Source organism: Rhea pennata, chromosome 2, assembly GCF_028389875.1.
Source record: "Rhea pennata isolate bPtePen1 chromosome 2, bPtePen1.pri, whole genome shotgun sequence".
In the NCBI taxonomy this organism is placed as follows: Eukaryota; Metazoa; Chordata; class Aves; order Rheiformes; family Rheidae; genus Rhea; species Rhea pennata.
In genome coordinates this window covers 55,497,928-55,516,941 of record NC_084664.1, presented here as the reverse complement: position 1 = coordinate 55,516,941, position 19,014 = coordinate 55,497,928, and the positions used below count along the sequence as shown (strand labels likewise).

The 19,014-nt window shown below is 46.9% G+C and overlaps 1 protein-coding gene across 1 annotated transcript in view; it reads left to right on the top strand.

Moving 5' to 3' along the window:
• Positions 1 to 19,014, top strand: part of LOC134137074 (immunoglobulin kappa light chain-like) — a 32,919-nt gene continuing 13,905 nt past the window's right edge. Inside the window, exons 1-2 of the mRNA XM_062569571.1 lie at positions 1 to 58; positions 176 to 504. Of these exons, the coding sequence (XP_062425555.1) occupies positions 16 to 58; positions 176 to 504 (372 nt within the window). The 5' untranslated portion in view covers positions 1 to 15. The remainder of the gene's footprint in view (positions 59 to 175; positions 505 to 19,014) is intronic.

Below are 19,014 nucleotides of genomic sequence, written 5' to 3'. Positions count from 1 at the left end.
CCGCCCGCAGGCAGCATGTTGCTGCTGCCAGTCCTTCTGGTAGCTTCGTTTTGGTCTTGTAAGTCCTTTTGCCCTTCTCCTCCTCTTTGCGTGTGCTCAGTACTGAGAAGAGAATGCTTGTTCCAAAATCTGGTGCCTTCATCCCACCACCCAATGTCTCCCCTTTCTCTTGTAGGTGGAGACGCACAAGCAATCCCGGTACAAACGCCAGAGTTGGTGACGAGGATGGAGCGCAGCTCAGCCAGTATAGAATGCAGCATGAGCAGTGAAGACATTGTTCACTGGTACCACCAGCGTGCTGGACAGCCACCGAAGAGGATTCTGTATGTGTCAGGACAGTCACCTACGTTTGATGACAGTTCCAGTAGCCGGAAGTATAACGTTCAGAAAGATTCTAGCGAGCCCCGATATACTCTCATAATAGCTTATTTAACCCCAAAGGATTCTGGCCTTTATTACTGTGCCTATTGGCCTTATCGAGCTCCACAGCATCAGAAGGGTAAAGTCAAACCGTACAAAAAGCCACCCTGCACTCTGAACCACAAGCTCTGAACTGTGCCAAAATGCAGTTGCTTCCGTATTCCTCCCCTCTCAAACTGCTGTCTGCAGCGGGATAGGAAAAACAGCAGCTTCCCACTGCAGCTGTGAAATAGGTGATGTTAATAGTCATGATCGTACCCAGATGCTTACCGACATCCGTAACGTCCGGAAACTGGAGAGTCCCCATGATTTTAGGGCAAATGTATGGGGCTTAGCTGCTCAGATGAGGACTTGGTTGTGCAGAAAGTATTCACCGGGCCGTGAACACAAGGTGTCTGTGTGTGTGAACAAATGCCAGTTGTAGAAGGACCACTTTTGTGTCCTGAGGAGAACCCCTGGAGCACGGAGAGAAACATTTCTCCATGGCCTCAGTATTTTGCCCTGAGGAAAAGCAAGAGAGGGAACAAAAACAAGGAGAGAAGACCAGATGATCTTGCACATCCCCCCCTCTCCCACATCCTCCCTCCCAGATTGCTCTTGTCCTCCTTTTCCTTTCAGTCACTACAAACTCCTGTAAGCATCCCAGGAAGTCTAATTTCATCGACACAATTCCTCACCAACTATGTCCCGAGAAGAGCTTCAGCCCTCGTCTGTGGGCTAGGTCTCTGACAAGTGGAGAGTCCCCGGCACTTCAGGCCTCATTAGTTCTCCTGGGCTTCACCATGAAATGGTAGACATTTTTCCTGATGTAAAAGCAGCATGTTTAGAAAGCTCCTTTCTCATCCTTTGGATGAGCCGTTGGGATTTTCTCTTCTAGGAGGTGCTAGAGTCGTGATGGGCCTGTTCTGGTGACCCCTCCTTGACTCAGCGTGAGTGCTCAGCCCTTGGCCAGATGAATCCTTCAGGGACGTGCCAGTGGAAGTCAGTGGAAGAAAGCCTTACCTTAGTAGGCCTAAAATTTGGCCAAGGGATAGCCACAGTGCTCTCCCATACTTGCTTCAACTCCTGCCGGAGTGGAAATGACTGGCTTTGCCTGAAGTTGTTTAAAGCTCTCCAGAAAGGGCAGGATTGGCTCCTGAAGTCAGCAGGCTCTCTAGGATTGGTGTGCACGGTGGAGGGATCAGCAGCGAATTCCCTCAGCTGCATTGTTACATCCAAGCTCTTCCCCTGGGGGTTTTTTATTTTGAAGGTGTATTTCTGCCATTCCTGCTTATGTACTGGGCCCCACTTTCCCCACCCACGCTAGAGAACTGCTGCCCCGGCGTTGTGGTATTTCAGCTCAAGTGAGGATTACGAGCCACTCGCACGTCCTCATCAGGAGGGTTTTGCGTGTGCCGCAGAAGGGCAGCAGCCTGCAGAGCTGTGTGATAGCCGAAACACAGGGTGTGAGGAAAACTGTCCTTCTTTGAAACGGCAGCGGTGTCCCAGATAGGGCTAACTTGCTTTTCCCTGCCCTGACAAAACTGATGAAAGCCCTCATGGGTCTTTTTTTTGGGGGGGGAGGGTAAGCCATGTCCTTCCCTGCTATGCACGCCTCCCAGGCGCATTCTCCTTGGAAAAATAGCTGAGCTGGCTGTCCTGTCTCCTCCAAAAGCTGTCAGTTTTCAGCAAAGGGAAAAGCCAGCTCCAGAAAGAAAAGTTGTGTCAAGATACCAGCATCCTCAAGAAGACCATCAGAAGACAATCCGCACGTTGCCATCATTACTATTAATCATTTTAAGCAATTACTGGGCATGTGAATGTGTTTCGATTCTCTTCACAGTTGCTGTGATACACCTGTGGGCAATGCCGAAAGTACTAGTGTACTGTTAACTTGAGATTTCCTAGCTAAAATCAGAAAAATGGACAATGTTGAATTCAGTTCCTGGTATTACATAGCCCAGACCACCAAAGGCTCAAAAACTGCCCAAGCAGGCTCAGGAAAACTTTGTGTTAGCTCTCTCTGCCCTGGGTGAGATTACAGCAGTCAACGTTCAACCTTCTGGTGGACACAGAAGCCTGTACCTCGTGGGTGAGGTACATGAAATGTCATTTAATGCCATCACTCCGAAACAGATCTACAAAACTCCTGATGACTTTATGATCTGATATCATGTAGGAGAGAAGGAGAGAAACCCCTGTTGTACCAAGGGTTTTGGCCTTGGGTTTGGAAGAAGAAAGAGTGAGGATTCTTTTTTTGTGAAAGGTGATAGATTGGTTGGTTTCCTTAGCAGAAACTCTTTTCCATTTATCTGCATGCTGTGAGCCTGGGGATTCAGTCGCTGCTGCCGTGACAGTGCTGTTGTCTGCTTTTCTTTGCAGATGGAGCTGCACAAGGCCTCAGGCAGCCAAAACCTTCCACGAGCAAGAGGTAGCAAATAACACCTGCCTGCTGCTTGGCTGTTTGAGGTCAGTAACATCTGCTGCGCTGCGGCAGAGCAAATGATCCTTGGGAGTGCTTTCTGCAAGGCTTTGGAGAAACCTGCCAGCAGATGGTGGCAGATGCCAGGGGAGCTGGAGGCAGAAAGACAGGGGCAAAAGAGGGGTGGGGAGGGGAAGAAGAGAAAGAGCCCCAGCTCTGAGCGCAACTGTTCCTTTTTCGGCCGGTGTTTGCACCTCGTGGCTTTCTCCAGTGGGCAGCTGCTGAGGAGGGGAGATGCCAGGAAGAAGCCAGGGTCAGCCCGGGCTGGCTGAGCGGTGCCCTCAGCCCTGCTCTGCCTCCCGCAGCAGGCACCAGCGGGCGCCTAGAGGAGACTGTAACAACAAGGGGACGGCAATAATGTCCCAATACGCTCCTTGACTTCCGTGATGGCGAACCACAGCTCTGCCTGTTTGTGAGGCCTTAAAAATCTGGACAGGAAGAAGCGACCTTGAAGCTAATGCGCTTTGATCACATCTTGCAAAGAGAAGGTGAGCCTTTAGGAATCCTCTCAAGCAATCCCCTGGCCAAAAAGAGAAAAGAGGAAATGTTTGCCCCGAGAGTGGCCTCTCTTCTTACAAGGGATCTTTTTGTTTGTCTCCCCTTTCAATTTTATTCAAAGGGAAGTGCTGATGTTAAGGCAAAGGCCCATGAATACTTGCCTAAGGCACCTGCAGCTGGCATGGCTGCACTGGGTGGCACTAAAAAAGTTATTGCCGCCCTCCCCCCTCCCACTCCAGATAGGCTTTCCCACTGCTCGACTCTGGTGCTGAGGTTGCTTCGACAAAGCTTGAAGGAGGGCAGAGAGAATGTGGCTGCTGAGGGTGTTTATTTTAGTGGCTGTTTTTTCTTGTAAGTGCTCTGCTCACCCTCCTTTCGGCATGCTCTTTTGTGGCCAGAAAGGAAGATCTATTATTTCTGTTTCACATTTCCATTTTTTTCCTTTCTTCTGCATAGGTGTTTCTGCACAAGCCTTGCGGCAACTTCCGATATCCATCACCAAGCCAGAAGGCAAAACGGTGATAATCAACTGCCAGGTGTCAGCTCCTGACTTTGCCACTGCCTTTATTCACTGGTACCGAAAGAGGCCGAATGGAGCTCCCGAGCGCATTGCTTACATGGCATCCAGGCTCTTCCTTGAAAATAGCGCTGATGATGAGAAGTTCAGTATCGAGAAGGACCTCTCCCTATCTGTCTGCACTCTGACAGTGAGCAAAGTAACACTGCAAGACACTGGAACCTACTACTGTGCTAGGTGGGATGCACAACAGTAGAAAGCCATAGGCAACTTGCACAAAGATTGACGTGCACCGTTTCTCGAGCAAAAATCACAGAATCTCAGAATGGGTGAGGTTGGAAAGGGCTCTGGAGATGATCTAGTCCAACCTTGCTGCGCAAGCAAGGTCACCTAGAACACGTTGCGCAGGATTGCGTCCAGGCGGGTTTTGGAGATCTCTGGAGAAGGAGACTCCACAGCCTCTCTGGGCAGCCTGTTCCAGTGCTCTGTCGCTCTCACAGGGAAGAAATTCCTCCTCGTATTCTGGTGGAACTTCCTGCGTTCCAGTTAGTGCCCCCAAACACCCCCAAATATTTGAAAGGATGTGGGAACATCCCCACTCATTCACCCACCAGCCCCCGGTCAGACACAGCTGCTTCACTTGAACAGCAAAAAGGGCGCTTTCGTAGGTATGGCTGGATTGCCTCTGAGCACGGTGCCAGGCTGGCAGGGTGGGCTAGCGAAAGGAAGGGGAAATCTTTCCAAACTCGCCTTCAAGTGACATCATCCGGAAAATACCCACCAATCCCATTCTCATGTGGCAGTGTGACAGGAACGAAGTGAAACTAGAGTGAAGCACTGCTCAGGGCTGCAGGTGCAATCTCCCTCTTTAAGGCTGCTCTGCTGGTAGAGAATCTCCTTTTATTTTCCATTTGTTTTCAGTTTGGAGCCGATCGAGCCTCCACTTCTGTTTCAGCACAAGTCCCTGAATTGATTTCAGTGAGGTTTCTCCCCTAACAAGGCAGCAAACCCGCAAAACGAGCAGTGACTATACAGCAGAAATTTATACTTCTGTTCTGCGAACAGAAAGGTACCACTTTACCTACTTACACCATTTTCATTTGTGCCAACGGCCAGTTGTTAATAGCCTAAGAGCACAGCGTTCTGGTCTGAAAGACCCCAGCGTAACTGGCCTCTGGTGCCCCTTCTCCAGCACCCATTTCGCAACGAGACGGCTGTTGGTTGCAGCTCACAGCGCAGTAATTTATTAGGGTTGAATCACACTACTTGATCTCAAAATGCTCCCTGCCACCAGGACCCCCTCTCCAGATGACACCAAAATGAGTCACTTCCTTTCCTGGGCTGCAGCTCTCCGTCCCGGCAAGGAGAGCGCTCGTGTTTCTGCTGAGGTGGCAGCGAGCAGCAGCGAGCAGCAGCTCTCAGGATGCTGCTGCTCCCGGTCCTGGCCCTGGCTTCAGCCTGGTCTCGTATGTCTCTTTCTTTGCAATGGGGTAGCAGGGAGCAGTGGCGGGAAGCGCTCTGTGTGTGCAGGCAGGAATGAAGAGCAGGGTGAGAGTGTTTGTTCTCGTTTCTTCCCTTCTCTTCTTTTTAGATGGAGAAGCACAAGTGCTTCTGAAACAGCGCCAGCCATCTGTCACCAAAGGAAAGACCAAAACAGTGTCGATTGACTGTATAGCTGAGGGCATAGACGACTTCCAGGCTGCTTATATACACTGGTACCGGCATGTTCCTCCTAAGGGCCCTGAACGGCTTCTGTATATCAGATCGGAGAGAGAAATTTCTTATGATCATGACTCCTATAAGAGCAAGTACTTTCCTATGAAAAAAGAAAGAAACATCTGTAGGCTCTCAGTAACTGACCTCAATCTCAGTGATGAAGGCACCTACTACTGCGCCTACTGGGAGTATCACAGAACTAGCAGGCCACTGATAGCCTGTGCAAAAAGTCACTAAACTCCATGCTGATGGCATTTTCTCTTTCTTTTGTTGCAGACATGTCTACGCAAAAGCACCTGACACCGATTTCTGCATCTATCGCAAGGAAAAGAGACAGAACAAAAGAATTTGCGGTACTACTGCTGGCATGAGATTTAGCTGTGCTCAGAGTTATGGAGAAAGACCAAACAAAGATCCAGAGAGGAGTCTCTCTTTTGGACCAGAGAATCAGCAACCAGATTCTGGTGAAAAAAAGTTTGCTGTTGAGAGGTCTCCTGAACAACGAGGCACAAAATGCTTTTCTACGGGACAAGTTTCCAGAAGCGTGGCAGGTCATAGATTTAAAAGTGTGTCCAGCAGCAGAGAGACATGCAGTACCTCCTCTATTCTGTGAACAAAACCAATGTTCCTGGTAGGAACTGACCAGGAACCAGCGGTAACTGGAACAAGTCAGAAGAGTTTCAGGAGAGAACTGCAGGAAAAGACAAAAACAAGAGGGTGTCTTTCGAGGTGGTCCTGAGCCCACAGCCAAATGGAGTGTTAGTAAGGAGGATGGGAGTGAAGCAGGTTCTGGCTTTGTGACTTCCCTGCTAGTAGCGTCTGTGTTTTCCAAGAGCAGCCAAGGCAGACCTAACCTGGCTCCTACCTAGGCTGATGGAACCTTTTTCAGGGGCTCCAAAGGAAGAGCCAAACCGTGATCCAAGGCAATTGGGCATCCTCGGGCTTTAACCACGCACAGTAATGGCAGGGCCAGCATTCGGATGTGGTTGATTAGGCGTAATCTTTGCAGTACTGCTGTTACCCACCCGCAGCACACTGACAAGTCCTCCTGTGTGGCAAAGTCCCAGCGTGGCCCACTGCAAATGGCGGCAATGTCACATAGCATCAGCTTATCCCAGATTTTCCACGGGTGCGTGTGTGTGCGTGTGTGTGTTGGGGACAAGGGACGTTTCCAATGTGGTTTTCCCTTTGTTTTCCCCTTTCTCTCCTTGTGACAAACTGTGGATTCTGATGAGTCTCGTGCAGGTGTGAGCCACAAAGCAGCACTGCTGCTGTAGAGCCGTGAGTGAACGGCTCTACAAGCCCATCACCAAGGAGGGCGAGCAGCTAAACATGAGGTGTGCCCAGGAACCTTGCAGCCCACAGGCCATTGCGGCCAGAGGAATTGGCCCCCAGGAGCTGGTGTGCTGTCCCAGAGGGACACCCACGCAAGGGAGACGTAGTTTGCTGGCAGACTGTCACGTGAAGTAATCTACTACGATCTGCTTTTGCCAGCAGCAATCCCATTTGTGCCACAAAAGCAGGCAGTATTTGCTAGGGCAGGCTGGTGAGAAGTGCTTTCAGGAGAGGGTTGGGGTGTCTGAGGAGAGGTGGCCATCACTGGGTGAAGGGATTGATTGCACGGACTCCTGACGGGTTCTGATCAGAAGACGTTTATCCGTATCAGAAGGCAAAATATATATATCGATACAGCAAGCACGAGTTGTGCACAAGACATACACAGCGCAGTGATTGGGTATACAGCGACAAGCATGCGCTCCAGCTACTAAAGCGATTGGTTATGTCCCTTGATACAATTTTCTCACAAGCAGACACCACAGTTATCTGCTTGGCTCATATTCTGCATTCTTGTTCTGTTTCTCACAGCACACCTGCTTCTAGTCTCAGCTGAAGGACGGGTCGCCTAGCTCAGTGTCTAACAAACCCCACAGTTGGGAAGGGTGGGCTTGGACATTTGGAGCCATTGTGTGTGTGCTTAGCAGGATTTGCATGTAAGCTGGAGAGGAACGTAGTAGATAGTGGAACAAAATGGGAGTATCTGAGCTCCTGACTACGCCATTCCCGCTGTGGTTGAGCTTGTCAGTAGATGTAACGCTCGGCAGCAACAAGTTGGAGAACTGCCATTGGCTCTATCAGACGAGTCATTTCCTCCTCCCGATTGCCCTACTCTCTTCCTAGCTAAAGGGCTTCACCGCATTTCTGCCTCAAGCTCAGTTCCAGGTGTAACCGCCCGCAGGCAGCATGTTGCTGCTGCCAGTCCTTCTGGTAGCTTCGTTTTGGTCTTGTAAGTCCTTTTGCCCTTCTCCTCCTCTTTGCGTGTGCTCAGTACTGAGAAGAGAATGCTTGTTCCAAAATCTGGTGCCTTCATCCCACCACCCAATGTCTCCCCTTTCTCTTGTAGGTGGAGACGCACAAGCAATCCCGGTACAAACGCCAGAGTTGGTGACGAGGATGGAGCGCAGCTCAGCCAGTATAGAATGCAGCATGAGCAGTGAAGACATTGTTCACTGGTACCACCAGCGTGCTGGACAGCCACCGAAGAGGATTCTGTATGTGTCAGGACATTCACCTACATTTGATGACAGTTCCAGTAGCCGGAAGTATAACGTTCAGGGAGATTCTAGCGAGCCCCGATATACTCTCATAATAGCTTATTTAACCCCAAAGGATTCTGGCCTTTATTACTGTGCCTATTGGCATATCGAGATCACCACAGCATCAGAAGGGTAAAGTTAAACCGTACACAAAGCCACCCTGCACTCTGAACCACAAGCTCTGAACTGTGCCAAAATGCAGTTGCTTCCGTATTCCTCCCCTCTCAAACTGCTGTCTGCAGCGGGATAGGAAAAACAGCAGCTTCCCACTGCAGCTGAGAAATAGGTGATGTTAATAGTCATGGTCGTACCCGGATGCTTACCGACATCCGTAACGTCCGGAAACTGGAGAGTCCCCATGATTTTAGGGCAAATGTATGGGGCTTAGCTGCTCAGATGAGGACTTGGTTGTGCAGAAAGTATTCACCGGGCCGTGAACACAAGGTGTCTGTGTGTGTGAACAAATGCCAGTTGTAGAAGGACCACTTTTGTGTCCTGAGGAGAACCCCTGGAGCACGGAGAGAAACATTTCTCCATGGCCTCAGTATTTTGCCCTGAGGAAAAGCAAGAGAGGGAACAAAAACAAGGAGAGAAGACCAGATGATCTTGCACGCCCTCCCCCCCCCCCACATCCTCCCTCCCAGATTGCTCTTGTCCTCCTTTTCCTTTCAGTCACTACAAACTCCTGTAAGCATCCCAGGAAGTCTAATTTCATCGACACAATTCCTCACCAACTATGTCCTGAGAAGAGCTTCAGCCCTCGTCTGTGGGCTAGGTCTCTGACAAGTGGAGAGTCCCTGGCACTTCAGGCCTAATTAATTCTACTAGTGTGAGGGGAAAAGTTCAAAGATGCTTTTACCACTCTAGGAAAGCTAGCATTTTTTCTGACTCAGAAAACTGAATTAAGTTTTATACTTCTGAGCCTTGAATAGAACTGAGTGCACATACTCAATATCTAGTAAGATGTTCTTGAAAAACGAACACAAATACCTGCATAGTGTTGGTTTCACAGTTCCACAGCTCTATACACTGTTGTTGTTGGACTTGTTTTTATGCCATTTGGTACAATTTGAGCAACGATATTCAGTGCTTTGATATAGATTTTTCTGGCCACTTTAATTATTTAAAAAACAGATTGTAGTAAAACTGACCTGGTTTTAATTTCAGTCAGCTTGCCTTTTTTCCTCATAGTGTGGAATTTTCTGAAATATGATTCCATATGCAGGCAGGAGACCTGCTGTTGAATACTGTTGGAATAAGCCACTTTCTCTCTTCCACTGCCCTGCATCCCTACCTTTGAAAACTCATTTTAATTTCTCTCTCAGTTACATACACAATTAAATGATTAATAATTACTGTTGCCAGCTCTTTATGGCTACTTCATTTTGGTCTTAAAAAACATTTTTCACAAGCTTGTCTTTCTTTCTTATGTGTGCACTGCTCAGCAAAAGAGTGTGTTCTGAAAAATGTTTAAATTCAACTCATGATACTTATCATTTTTTTCCAGAGGAGTTTTCACAAGTAATTCCAAAGCAGGGCCATTATCTATTACTAAGCATGAAGGAAGTATGTGTCTGCACTATTATCAATCTCTCTGAAGATTTTGATAGTGTCTTCATATCTGTTGGTATCAAATAATGTTGAAGCTATGTGCAAAGTGGATGTTGGTCATTTCTTCAGAGACAAGTGTATTTGATGACAATTTTAGCCTGGAAATGCATATTGTTGAAAATGCTCTAGCCAATACATTTGTCCTCTTGCAATATGCAACATAAAGTTCAACCTGTTATTGTGACTATTGGGAGAGTTGCTATGTTAGAAAGTTACAATACAAAAAGCCACCCCATGCATGTAATATAGACTTTTAATTATCTGAGAGTCAGTCACTTCCATATTCCTTTCCTTTTAATCTGGGATCAGATACCTGACAGATTTCTACTGTGTGATATGAAGAACAGCAATGTACTACTACTATTTTTTATATGTATGCAATAATATGTAAACCTAGACTTTAAATACATGTATATTGTTAAGCATATGAAAGTACTTCATGGGCTAAAAATGTGATTATAGGCTTCTAATAGGTGATCTGGAATACAGGTCTGTCCCCCAAGAAAAACCACTCTTAGCTTGTTCAGGGCTGTTAAGGCATTACAACATGAGTGCTCATATACTTTAGGCATATATTTTAACCAGAATGTTTTCTAGCCCTGATGATTCTTCAGAAAATAAAAATGAATCTAGCATCAGTAGATGCACTGAAAATCACGGGGTTGTTTCTGCAACTGTTTTCGCAGGTGTGGTCACAAGGAAAATTGGACCTCAAGAGCTGCAGAGAAGACTTCTAGAGCAGAAGTAAGTCTAGTGTAAATGCACAATGCTTATCAGACAATTGGGAAAAGTAGAAAACCATTCCTCTAAACTAAAAGTTAACCATTCCTCTGAACTAAGTTAGTGTAAGTGAGTCTGTTACAGCCATGACGCCAGACTGAGAAAATGGGATGTCTGAGAGAGCATCAAATTCTTTCCTGCCTGAAAGCAAGCTCTCCAAAACCCAAACTCTGATGTTTGTTACTGCTATGCCACTTTCCCTGAGGTCAGAAGTGGAATCTTGATGAACTCCTCCAACTCTAACAGCAGTTTTGTCCACCTCAGTTAAAGGGTCCTCAGTGATCTGCAAAGCTGGGGCTGTGTGTGTGTCCTAGCCTCACTAACTCTATCCATGGTTTGAACACTATTAAGCTTTTGAAAGCACTTACAGAAGTTAAAAAGATCTGATCCTAGAGAATTTTTAATCTTTGTTTCTATGACATCTTGAAGAATTTCTTGATTTTAGACCTCTGAAAGAAGGTTTTTGAGAGCAGTAGTCACCTGGCACATTTGAAACTAACACAGCTAAAAATAATTATTGTATCATAACTGATACACAAGATGATGGTTCTTTTCTGGCTGTACTAATGCACTGATTCACTGACTTATTCACAAAAAAGTGCCTGCACAACCATGTTAGGTCAGCAGAATTGGATTTCAGACTGGAGGCTGAGATATATCCAGCACTGCCACAGCTGACTTTATATACCTGCATTTGGTGATACCTGTGTCTTTCTGACCCCAGACACCAGTACAGCTAACTAGAGCAAGTTCACCAACTGTCCTGTAATCTCTCTATTTATCTATCCATCCATCTCTCTCTCTTCTAATATGTCCAGGTCTTCCAAAAGAATCACCATAGAGGCTTTAAAAGCTCAGTGATGCAAGGTTTACTGAACTGCCTGCCATTTCTACCTCTGTGGTCTTCTACTGTTCTAATCAGTTTTTGACAAAACGGCCTTGATCTCAGATCCTTTCCATTTCCACACAATTGCCAATACAATTTTGATTTTCCTTAGCCATAGTCCCCCATGCAGGAGAACTGTCACTAGATGTTGAAATGCATCTCTCTGCATCTGTCCCCTTTCACCTTAAAGTCTGTTTCATATTTCTCTCTTTCTCACTCCCATGCTCTTAAGCCACCTACTCAGCTTGTTGTGCCTGATGGTCCTTAACTCACTTCTCATCCTTCTCAGGATGGCCCAACAGAGAATTAAATAAACATCCCCGTCATTATTTACCAAGCAGAGATGGACCAGTACCCACCAATACTGATACTGTGCAGAGAAAGGTGTCTGTCTTTCACCTGAAGCTCTGCAAACAAGGGGTGCATTTCCTAGCCTGCCAATAACATACGCTTAATTGCTTGCTGCACACAGCTAATGACCTAAATGAGGGAGGATGAAGCAGCTTATCTCCCTCATGCCCAGATGATCGATGGTCCCACAGCCTCTGCTAACTTGTTAAGGAGAGATCCTTCATGAGGTCTTTGCAACTTTATCGAGAGGCACCTCTGCAATGGCTATTGAGAAGCAGACTTTATTCAGTGCACAGGCAACCTCTGTTTCTGAGCCTTTCTTTCCAAGAAGAAAGCTTTCCTTTGCAGTTTATCTGAGCTTTGAAACTGAAATCTTGCAGCTGTGTATTTCCTTCCACATTTGAAACCAAAGGCTAGGCACATATTCACTGTACAGCTGCCCCAGTAGGTGAAGGTTGATATGCAACAAGCTCATCTGCCACTTCTATGATGTGGCACCACTGGCACAGGGGTGTCCTGGCCATTTCAATGCATTGGAGCTGTGTAACTGAGCTGAAGCAGCAAAACAAGGTCCCTGATGGAGTGATGGATTGCCTCCTGCTCAGTCAGACCAGCATGGGGGACACTGGTGTGGATCTCCACCCAGAACCTGCATCCCTCTGGCACTCACTGATGGCCTATGGGCTGGACTCTTCCCACCCTATTACACAGCCGGAGCTGCATTTTCTCACTGGCTCTGGCTCAAGTTTTCAAGGGTCAGTATCCTTGGATTCACAAATGTTTCTTGCATCTATCTGGAAACCTCACCAATTTTAGCATTTGCAGACCTAAATCCTTCCCCAGGCTGCAGTGGATTTTCTGCAAATGTGGCCCCATGTGCTTTCAAACAAACTTGTCACTGGATCTGCTCAGATGAGTCACTTCCTGCTCCTGTACCCTCCTATCCCCATCTGGGGCCTCTTTCCTTCTTCTCTGATTTCTACTGCTGAGCGCAACAAGTAAACATGTTACTGCTGGCAGCTCTTATGGTCCCAGTGGTTTGGTCTTGTAAGTCCTTCCTTTCTTACCTTTCTAGCAGGTGCTCATTGCTGCACTAGATGACATATGCCCAAATCCCTGAACTATAACTGATTATCTCTTTTCTCCATTTTTTTCTTCCTAGATGGATTTGCACAAGAAATTCCCCAGCAGAGCCCTATATCCATCACCAAGTTCAAAGGAAGTGCACGTATGAGCTGTGAAATTACTGAATTACTGGAAAGTTTTGATAGCACTGTCATACACTGGTATCTACAGAAGGAAGGCAAACCCCCAGAGAGGCTACTGTACTTTTCACAGGGGAAAGCTTTTGTTGAAAGTGGTTTTCAAGAAAACAGGTACATGGTTGAAAAAGTTTCTGGCCAGGATCGATGTGTTCTTACAATAAAAGATGTAAGCCCAGATGATGCTGCTACTTACTATTGTGCCTACTGGGATGCTCACTGTGATAGAAACTCAGAAATCATTTAGACAAAAACTGTCTCAGCATCGAACTTTTAACATCGTGAGACTACAGTCACTTGCCTAATCTTTTCACTGGATCTTTTGGGATCACCTGCAGAAAGGCCAAACCATTTTGTGCTACCTGGAATGTACCTGTGCACAACTGTTGTTTTGGAACATGTGCCATCATTAGCACTCTGACCATATCTACCTTATTTTTAACACAGTGAAAGTCTTTACTGCATTAAGAATTAGCATATCAATACTGGCTACTTGCTTGCTCCTTCAGTGTGGTTTGCACAATCACAAAAATGTGGCAGTCCTGGAGGAAAACAAACATTGAATCGATTCTCTAATCGAGCCACTGTTCTCTTCTAGGAAAGAGAAGATGGTAAAAAACAAAAACAACCCCCCACCAGTTTGCTGAAGAAAACCTCTTGGTAATCTGAACAGTCTGTTTGCCACTTCCTAGTATTCTAAGAAAAAACACTCTGTGTCCCCTAGGGTACTTCTTTCCTTTCTACATGGAAGTGAGATGCACCTGAATGACCTCTCAGAATTGGAGACAGCATTACCAAAGAAGAGAGCTTTCTGTTTAACAGCTTTCCACATTTATGGCTCATAAGCAATGCCTCATGCCTAGCTACTTCCTCAGAGTGTAGTGTTGAAAGGAAGCTCAACACTAGGTGCATGCCTGTATCTGTGAATAGGCATAGCTTTGGTCCTGTATTTATGGGGCAGAAGTGCAATGAAGTAGCTCCAGCTAATTAAATCAATTTTCTATTCCTACATAGTGTAGATGGGGACCCTTTATGAACCAGACAACCAGCTCCCACTACTGTTGCTGTTCATGCGCCATAAACTTTTCTCAAGAGTATAAAAGATGTAGGAGGGAAAGTGAGCAGGCTTCAATTCTGCATTTCTGTGATCGTTTTGGTTTCTCTTTCTGCTGACAGCAGGTTGCTTCAGAAAACGTGGCTGTGGGTGTAGCAGCCAGTTTTCCCCTGCCACTCACAGCACCATGCCAGCTCCACACGAGCTGCCAGTGCCCTGCAGCTCTCCTCGCTGCAGGACTTTTTGCATTAAATTTTGCTGCTGCAAGGTCACCCCACTCCTCCTAGACCTCTACCATCTTTCACACTGAAAATTTGAACTTCTCCTGTTTAATTTGATGCTGTTTCTCTCTGTGACATATAGCCTTTCCCGACCTTTAGTATAGTGATTACAGTTAAATCTTTCTTTCATTTTCCTGAAATAAGAGCCTCATAACTCTCTTATGATAACACCTTCTTTTTTTTTAACCTGATCTTGATTAATGTAGTCTTTCTCATCTCCTTCTTGTTTAATCCTCTCTCTGACCAAAAAACAAACAAACAAACAAAAAACATTATCTTTGCTTTTATCCAATGTCAAAACACAAATTAACCTGAAGTTAGACATCCCATTTTGTCCCTCTGGTAGGTTTTTGAAATCCTCCTGCCATCTTGCATGCTGGTCCCCACATCCACGAAATTCACCCACAAATGTTTTCCTCTACCATCAAGTCCCTCTTTAAAGTTCGCCTTTGCTGCAGTACCCTGATGTGGCTATGTGCTTTTTAGGAAAGAGAGGCCAGGAAGGTGAGGTGGTGGAGCTGCTCTTTATGTGAGAGAGCAACTGGAATGCATCGAGCTCTGACTAGGGGTGGAGGAGGAGGAGGAGGCAATTGAGAGCTTATGGGTAAAGATCAAAGGGCAGGCTAACATGGGGGACACTGCTGTGGGTGTCTACTACAGGCCACCTGACCAGGAAGAGGAAGTCGATGAGGCCTTCTGTAGACAGCTGGAAGTAGGCTCATGATCACAGGCCCTGGCTCTCATGGGGGACTTCAACCACCTGCTTCAACATCTGCTGGAGGGACAACACAGCAAGGCACAAACAGTCCAGGAGCCTCCTGCAATGCATTGATGATAACTTCTTGACACAGGTGCTGGAGAAGTGTATAAGGAAGGCTGTCCTGCTGGACCTTGTCCTAACCAACAAAGAGGGACTGGCTGGAGAGGTGAAGGTTGGGGGCAGCCTTGGCTGCAGCGACCAAGAGATGGTGGAGATCAGGATCCTGCAGGAAAGAAGTAAGGCAACAAGCAGGATTGCAACCCTGGCCTTCAGGAGAGCAGACTTTGGGCTATTTGGAGACCTAATTGGTGGAGTCTCAAGGGTTAAGGCCCTAGAAGGAAGGACAGGGGGGTCCATGAGAGCTGGCTAGTATTCAAACATCACTTTCTCCAAGCTCAAAAACAGCAAAGGGGGTAGGAGACCTGCATGGATGAGTAAGGAGTTCCTGGCAAAACTCAGACAGAAGAAGAAAGTACACTGAATGTGGAAGAGGGGACAGGCTGTTTGGGGGATTACAGGAATGCAGTCAGAGTATGTAGAGATGTGGCGAGGAAGGCTAAGGCCCATTTGGAATTGAGTCTGGCAAGGGATGTTAAGGACAACAGGAAGTGCTTCTTCAGATACATCAGCAGTAAGAGGAGGACTAGGGAAAATGTGGGCCCACTACTGAATGGGACAGGGGCCCACAGGTGACAAGGGATACAGAGAAGGCAGAGTTACTGAATGCCTTCTTTGCTTCAGTCTTCACTGCTAAGGGCAGCTGTCAAGAATCCAGAACCTGGAGGTAAGGGAGAAAGTCTGGAGGAAGGAAGACTTTCCTTTGGTTGAGGAGGATAGGTTTAGAGATCTTCTGGGCCAGCTTGACATCCACAAATCCATGCGTGAGGATGGGATGCGCCCATGGGTACTGAGGGAGCTGCGGATGTCATTGCCAGGCTGTCTCCATCATCTTTGAAAAGTCATGGAGAACTGGAGAGGTACCTGAGGACTGGAAGAAAGCCAATGTCACTCCAGTCTTCAAAAAGGGCAAGAAGGAGGACCCAGGCAACTATAGGCCTGTCAGTCTCACCTCCATCCCTGGAAAGGTGATGGAACAGCTCATTCTGGATGTCATCTCCAGGCATATGGAGGAAAAGAAGGTGATCAGGAGTAGTAGGCATGGATTCACCAAGGGGAATTCCTGCTTAACCAATCTGATAGCCTCCTGTGATGGAATGACTGGCTGGGCAGATGAGGGGAGAGCAGTGGACGATGCCTACCTTGACTTCAGCAAGGCTTTTGACACTGTCTCCCATAACATCCTCCCAGATACGCTCAGGAATTGTGGGTTAGACAAGTGGACAGTGAGGTGGATTGAGAACTGGCTGAAAGGCAGAGCTCAGAAAGTCGTCATCAGTGGCATGGAGTCTAGTTGGAGGCCTTTGGCTAGTGGCGTCCCCCAGGGCTCAGTACTGGGTCCCATCCTGTTCAACTTCTTCATGAGTGACCTGGATGAGGGGATGGAGTGCCTCCTCAGCAAGATTGCTGAGGATACCAAGCTGGGAGGAGTGGCTGACATACCAGAGGGCTGTGCTGCCATTCAGAGAGACCTGAACAGGCTGGAGAGTCTGGGTGGAGAGGAACCTCCTGATGTTCAACAAGGGCAAGTGTAGAGTCCTGCATGTAGGGAGAAATAACCCTAGGCACCAGGACAAGCTTGGGGTTGACCTTCTGGAGAGCAGCTCTGCAGAGAAGGACCTGGGAATGCTGGTAGATGACAAGTTGACCATGAGCCAGCAATGTGCCCTTGTGGCCAAGGAAGGCCAATGGTATCCTTGGGTACATTAAGAAGAGTGTTGCCAGCAGGTGGAGGGAGGTGATCCTGCCCCTCTGCTCAGCCCTGGTGAGGCCTCATCTCGAGTACTGCGTCCAGTTCTGGGCTCCCCAGTACAAGAGAGACCTGGAGCTACTGGAGAGAGTCCAGCATAGGGCTACAAGGATGATCAGAAGGCTGGAGCCTTTGTCCTATGAGGAAGGGCTGCGAGAGCTGGGCCTGTTTAGCCTGGGGAAGAGAAGACTGAGGGGGGATCTTGTCAATGTTTACAAGTACCTGAAGGAAGGGTGTCAAGGGGATGGAGACAAATTCTTTTCAGTTGTCCTGTGTGACAGGACAAGAGCAATGGCCAAAAACTGAAACCAAAAACTGAAGCACAGGAAGTTCCGCCTGACCGTAAGGGGGAATTTCTTCCCTGTGAGAGTGACGGAGCACTGGACCAGGTTGCCCAGAGAGGCTGTGGAGTCTCCTTCTCTGGAGATCTTCAAGGCCCGCCTGGACGCAACCCTGTCTAACATGCTCTAGGTGCCCCTGCTTGAGCAGGAGGCGTTGGACTAGATGATCTCCGGAGGTCCCTTCCAACCTTACCGATTCTGTGATTCTATGATACTCTCCTTGCTTGGTTCACTGAAGTGTATTTAACTGAAGAACATTAGTCTGATGGGATGAAAAAATGGTACAATAATTTCAACTGTGTGTGAGGCATCCAAAATGGCAGTTATGATAAGAGATAGTGCACCCTGCCCAGAAACACTTGGAGTATGTGCTAGCTTTTGTTATATCCACTCGTGTAAATTTTAAGAACTTCACCCTCAGTCTAGCTCCTCTCTGTAGCCACAAACAGTAGTATCTTTGCATTATTTTGTAGTCCTTTGGGCAGACGTTTGGGTGTATGTGTGTGCCACGCATGATCTTCATAGCACTCAAACTCTATTTCTTTCAGCTGGCAAGCTAAGTGTGCAGACTATTTGACTGAGAGAAGCTGGGCTCCCTCAGATGTTATCTTGCAAGAAACCAGTGTGTGAAGTAAAAGGTTCTTTCCCTCACATGTTGATATATGTAAAGGTATCAGTAAACTGGTATTACAGAAACTGGAATGATTCTAGGAGATAGAAGATAATAACTATGACCTCTTCATTTAAAATTGAAGGGAAACCTTCACGTCGTTCTCATTCTTAGATATAAAATGGAGGCATTATCTAGGAAATTTGAAATACTTTGAGAAAGAGCCTTACTCTGAAGGGAATTTAGATATCAGCTGTACAACTGGGCACAAGTCTGAAATACCTGATGTTCTCCAAAGAGCTGACGGTCCAGCAATCCTTCCAGCAGGTTCCCAGGAACTGGTTGGAAAATTTTGCTTTCTTTTCCAGAGACAGCACAGCAAAAGAGCACTTCAATTTATTGTAAAGTCAAAACTCAGTGTGGAGCATCTACGTGGATCAAATACTTTGGCACGGGAACCAAAGTAATCGTCTCTAGTAAGTACTGCTATTATTAATTTTGTTTTTGCCTGCTAAATGGAGCTCTCCAAAGGTATAATTAAGAATGAAAGAGTGTAGGAAAAAATAATTTATGGAAGATAAGTCATGTTTTGTCTGTGATTTGTGCATGGAGCCCCAGTAGGATGGGTGGATGGGCAAAAATTATGTGGGTCTGGTGAATACTGTGAGCACCTTTAGAACAATTCCTGAATACTCCCGAAAAATGAAGAGAATGTTAAAGTTTAAATACTGGTTTGTGTTTATTCCCTGTACTGCTCTGGGGAAGAAAAACAGATTAGCTTGAAAGTTTACAGAGCAACTCTCAAGGCAGCAAGTGAGAAAAGCAGAAGTTTCTTATTGATAGAGCTGGTTCAGTCTTCATTGACTGGGAAGGAAAGTTGCCAGAAATGGTACAGCCTTTCAGCTCCTGGCTCTGCTGGGGGTAATTGGGTTCCTTTTGCATTTGCATTTATCTCAGTTGTGCTACAGTTGTGCCACAGTTGTGCCATGGGTAACCTGAATGCCG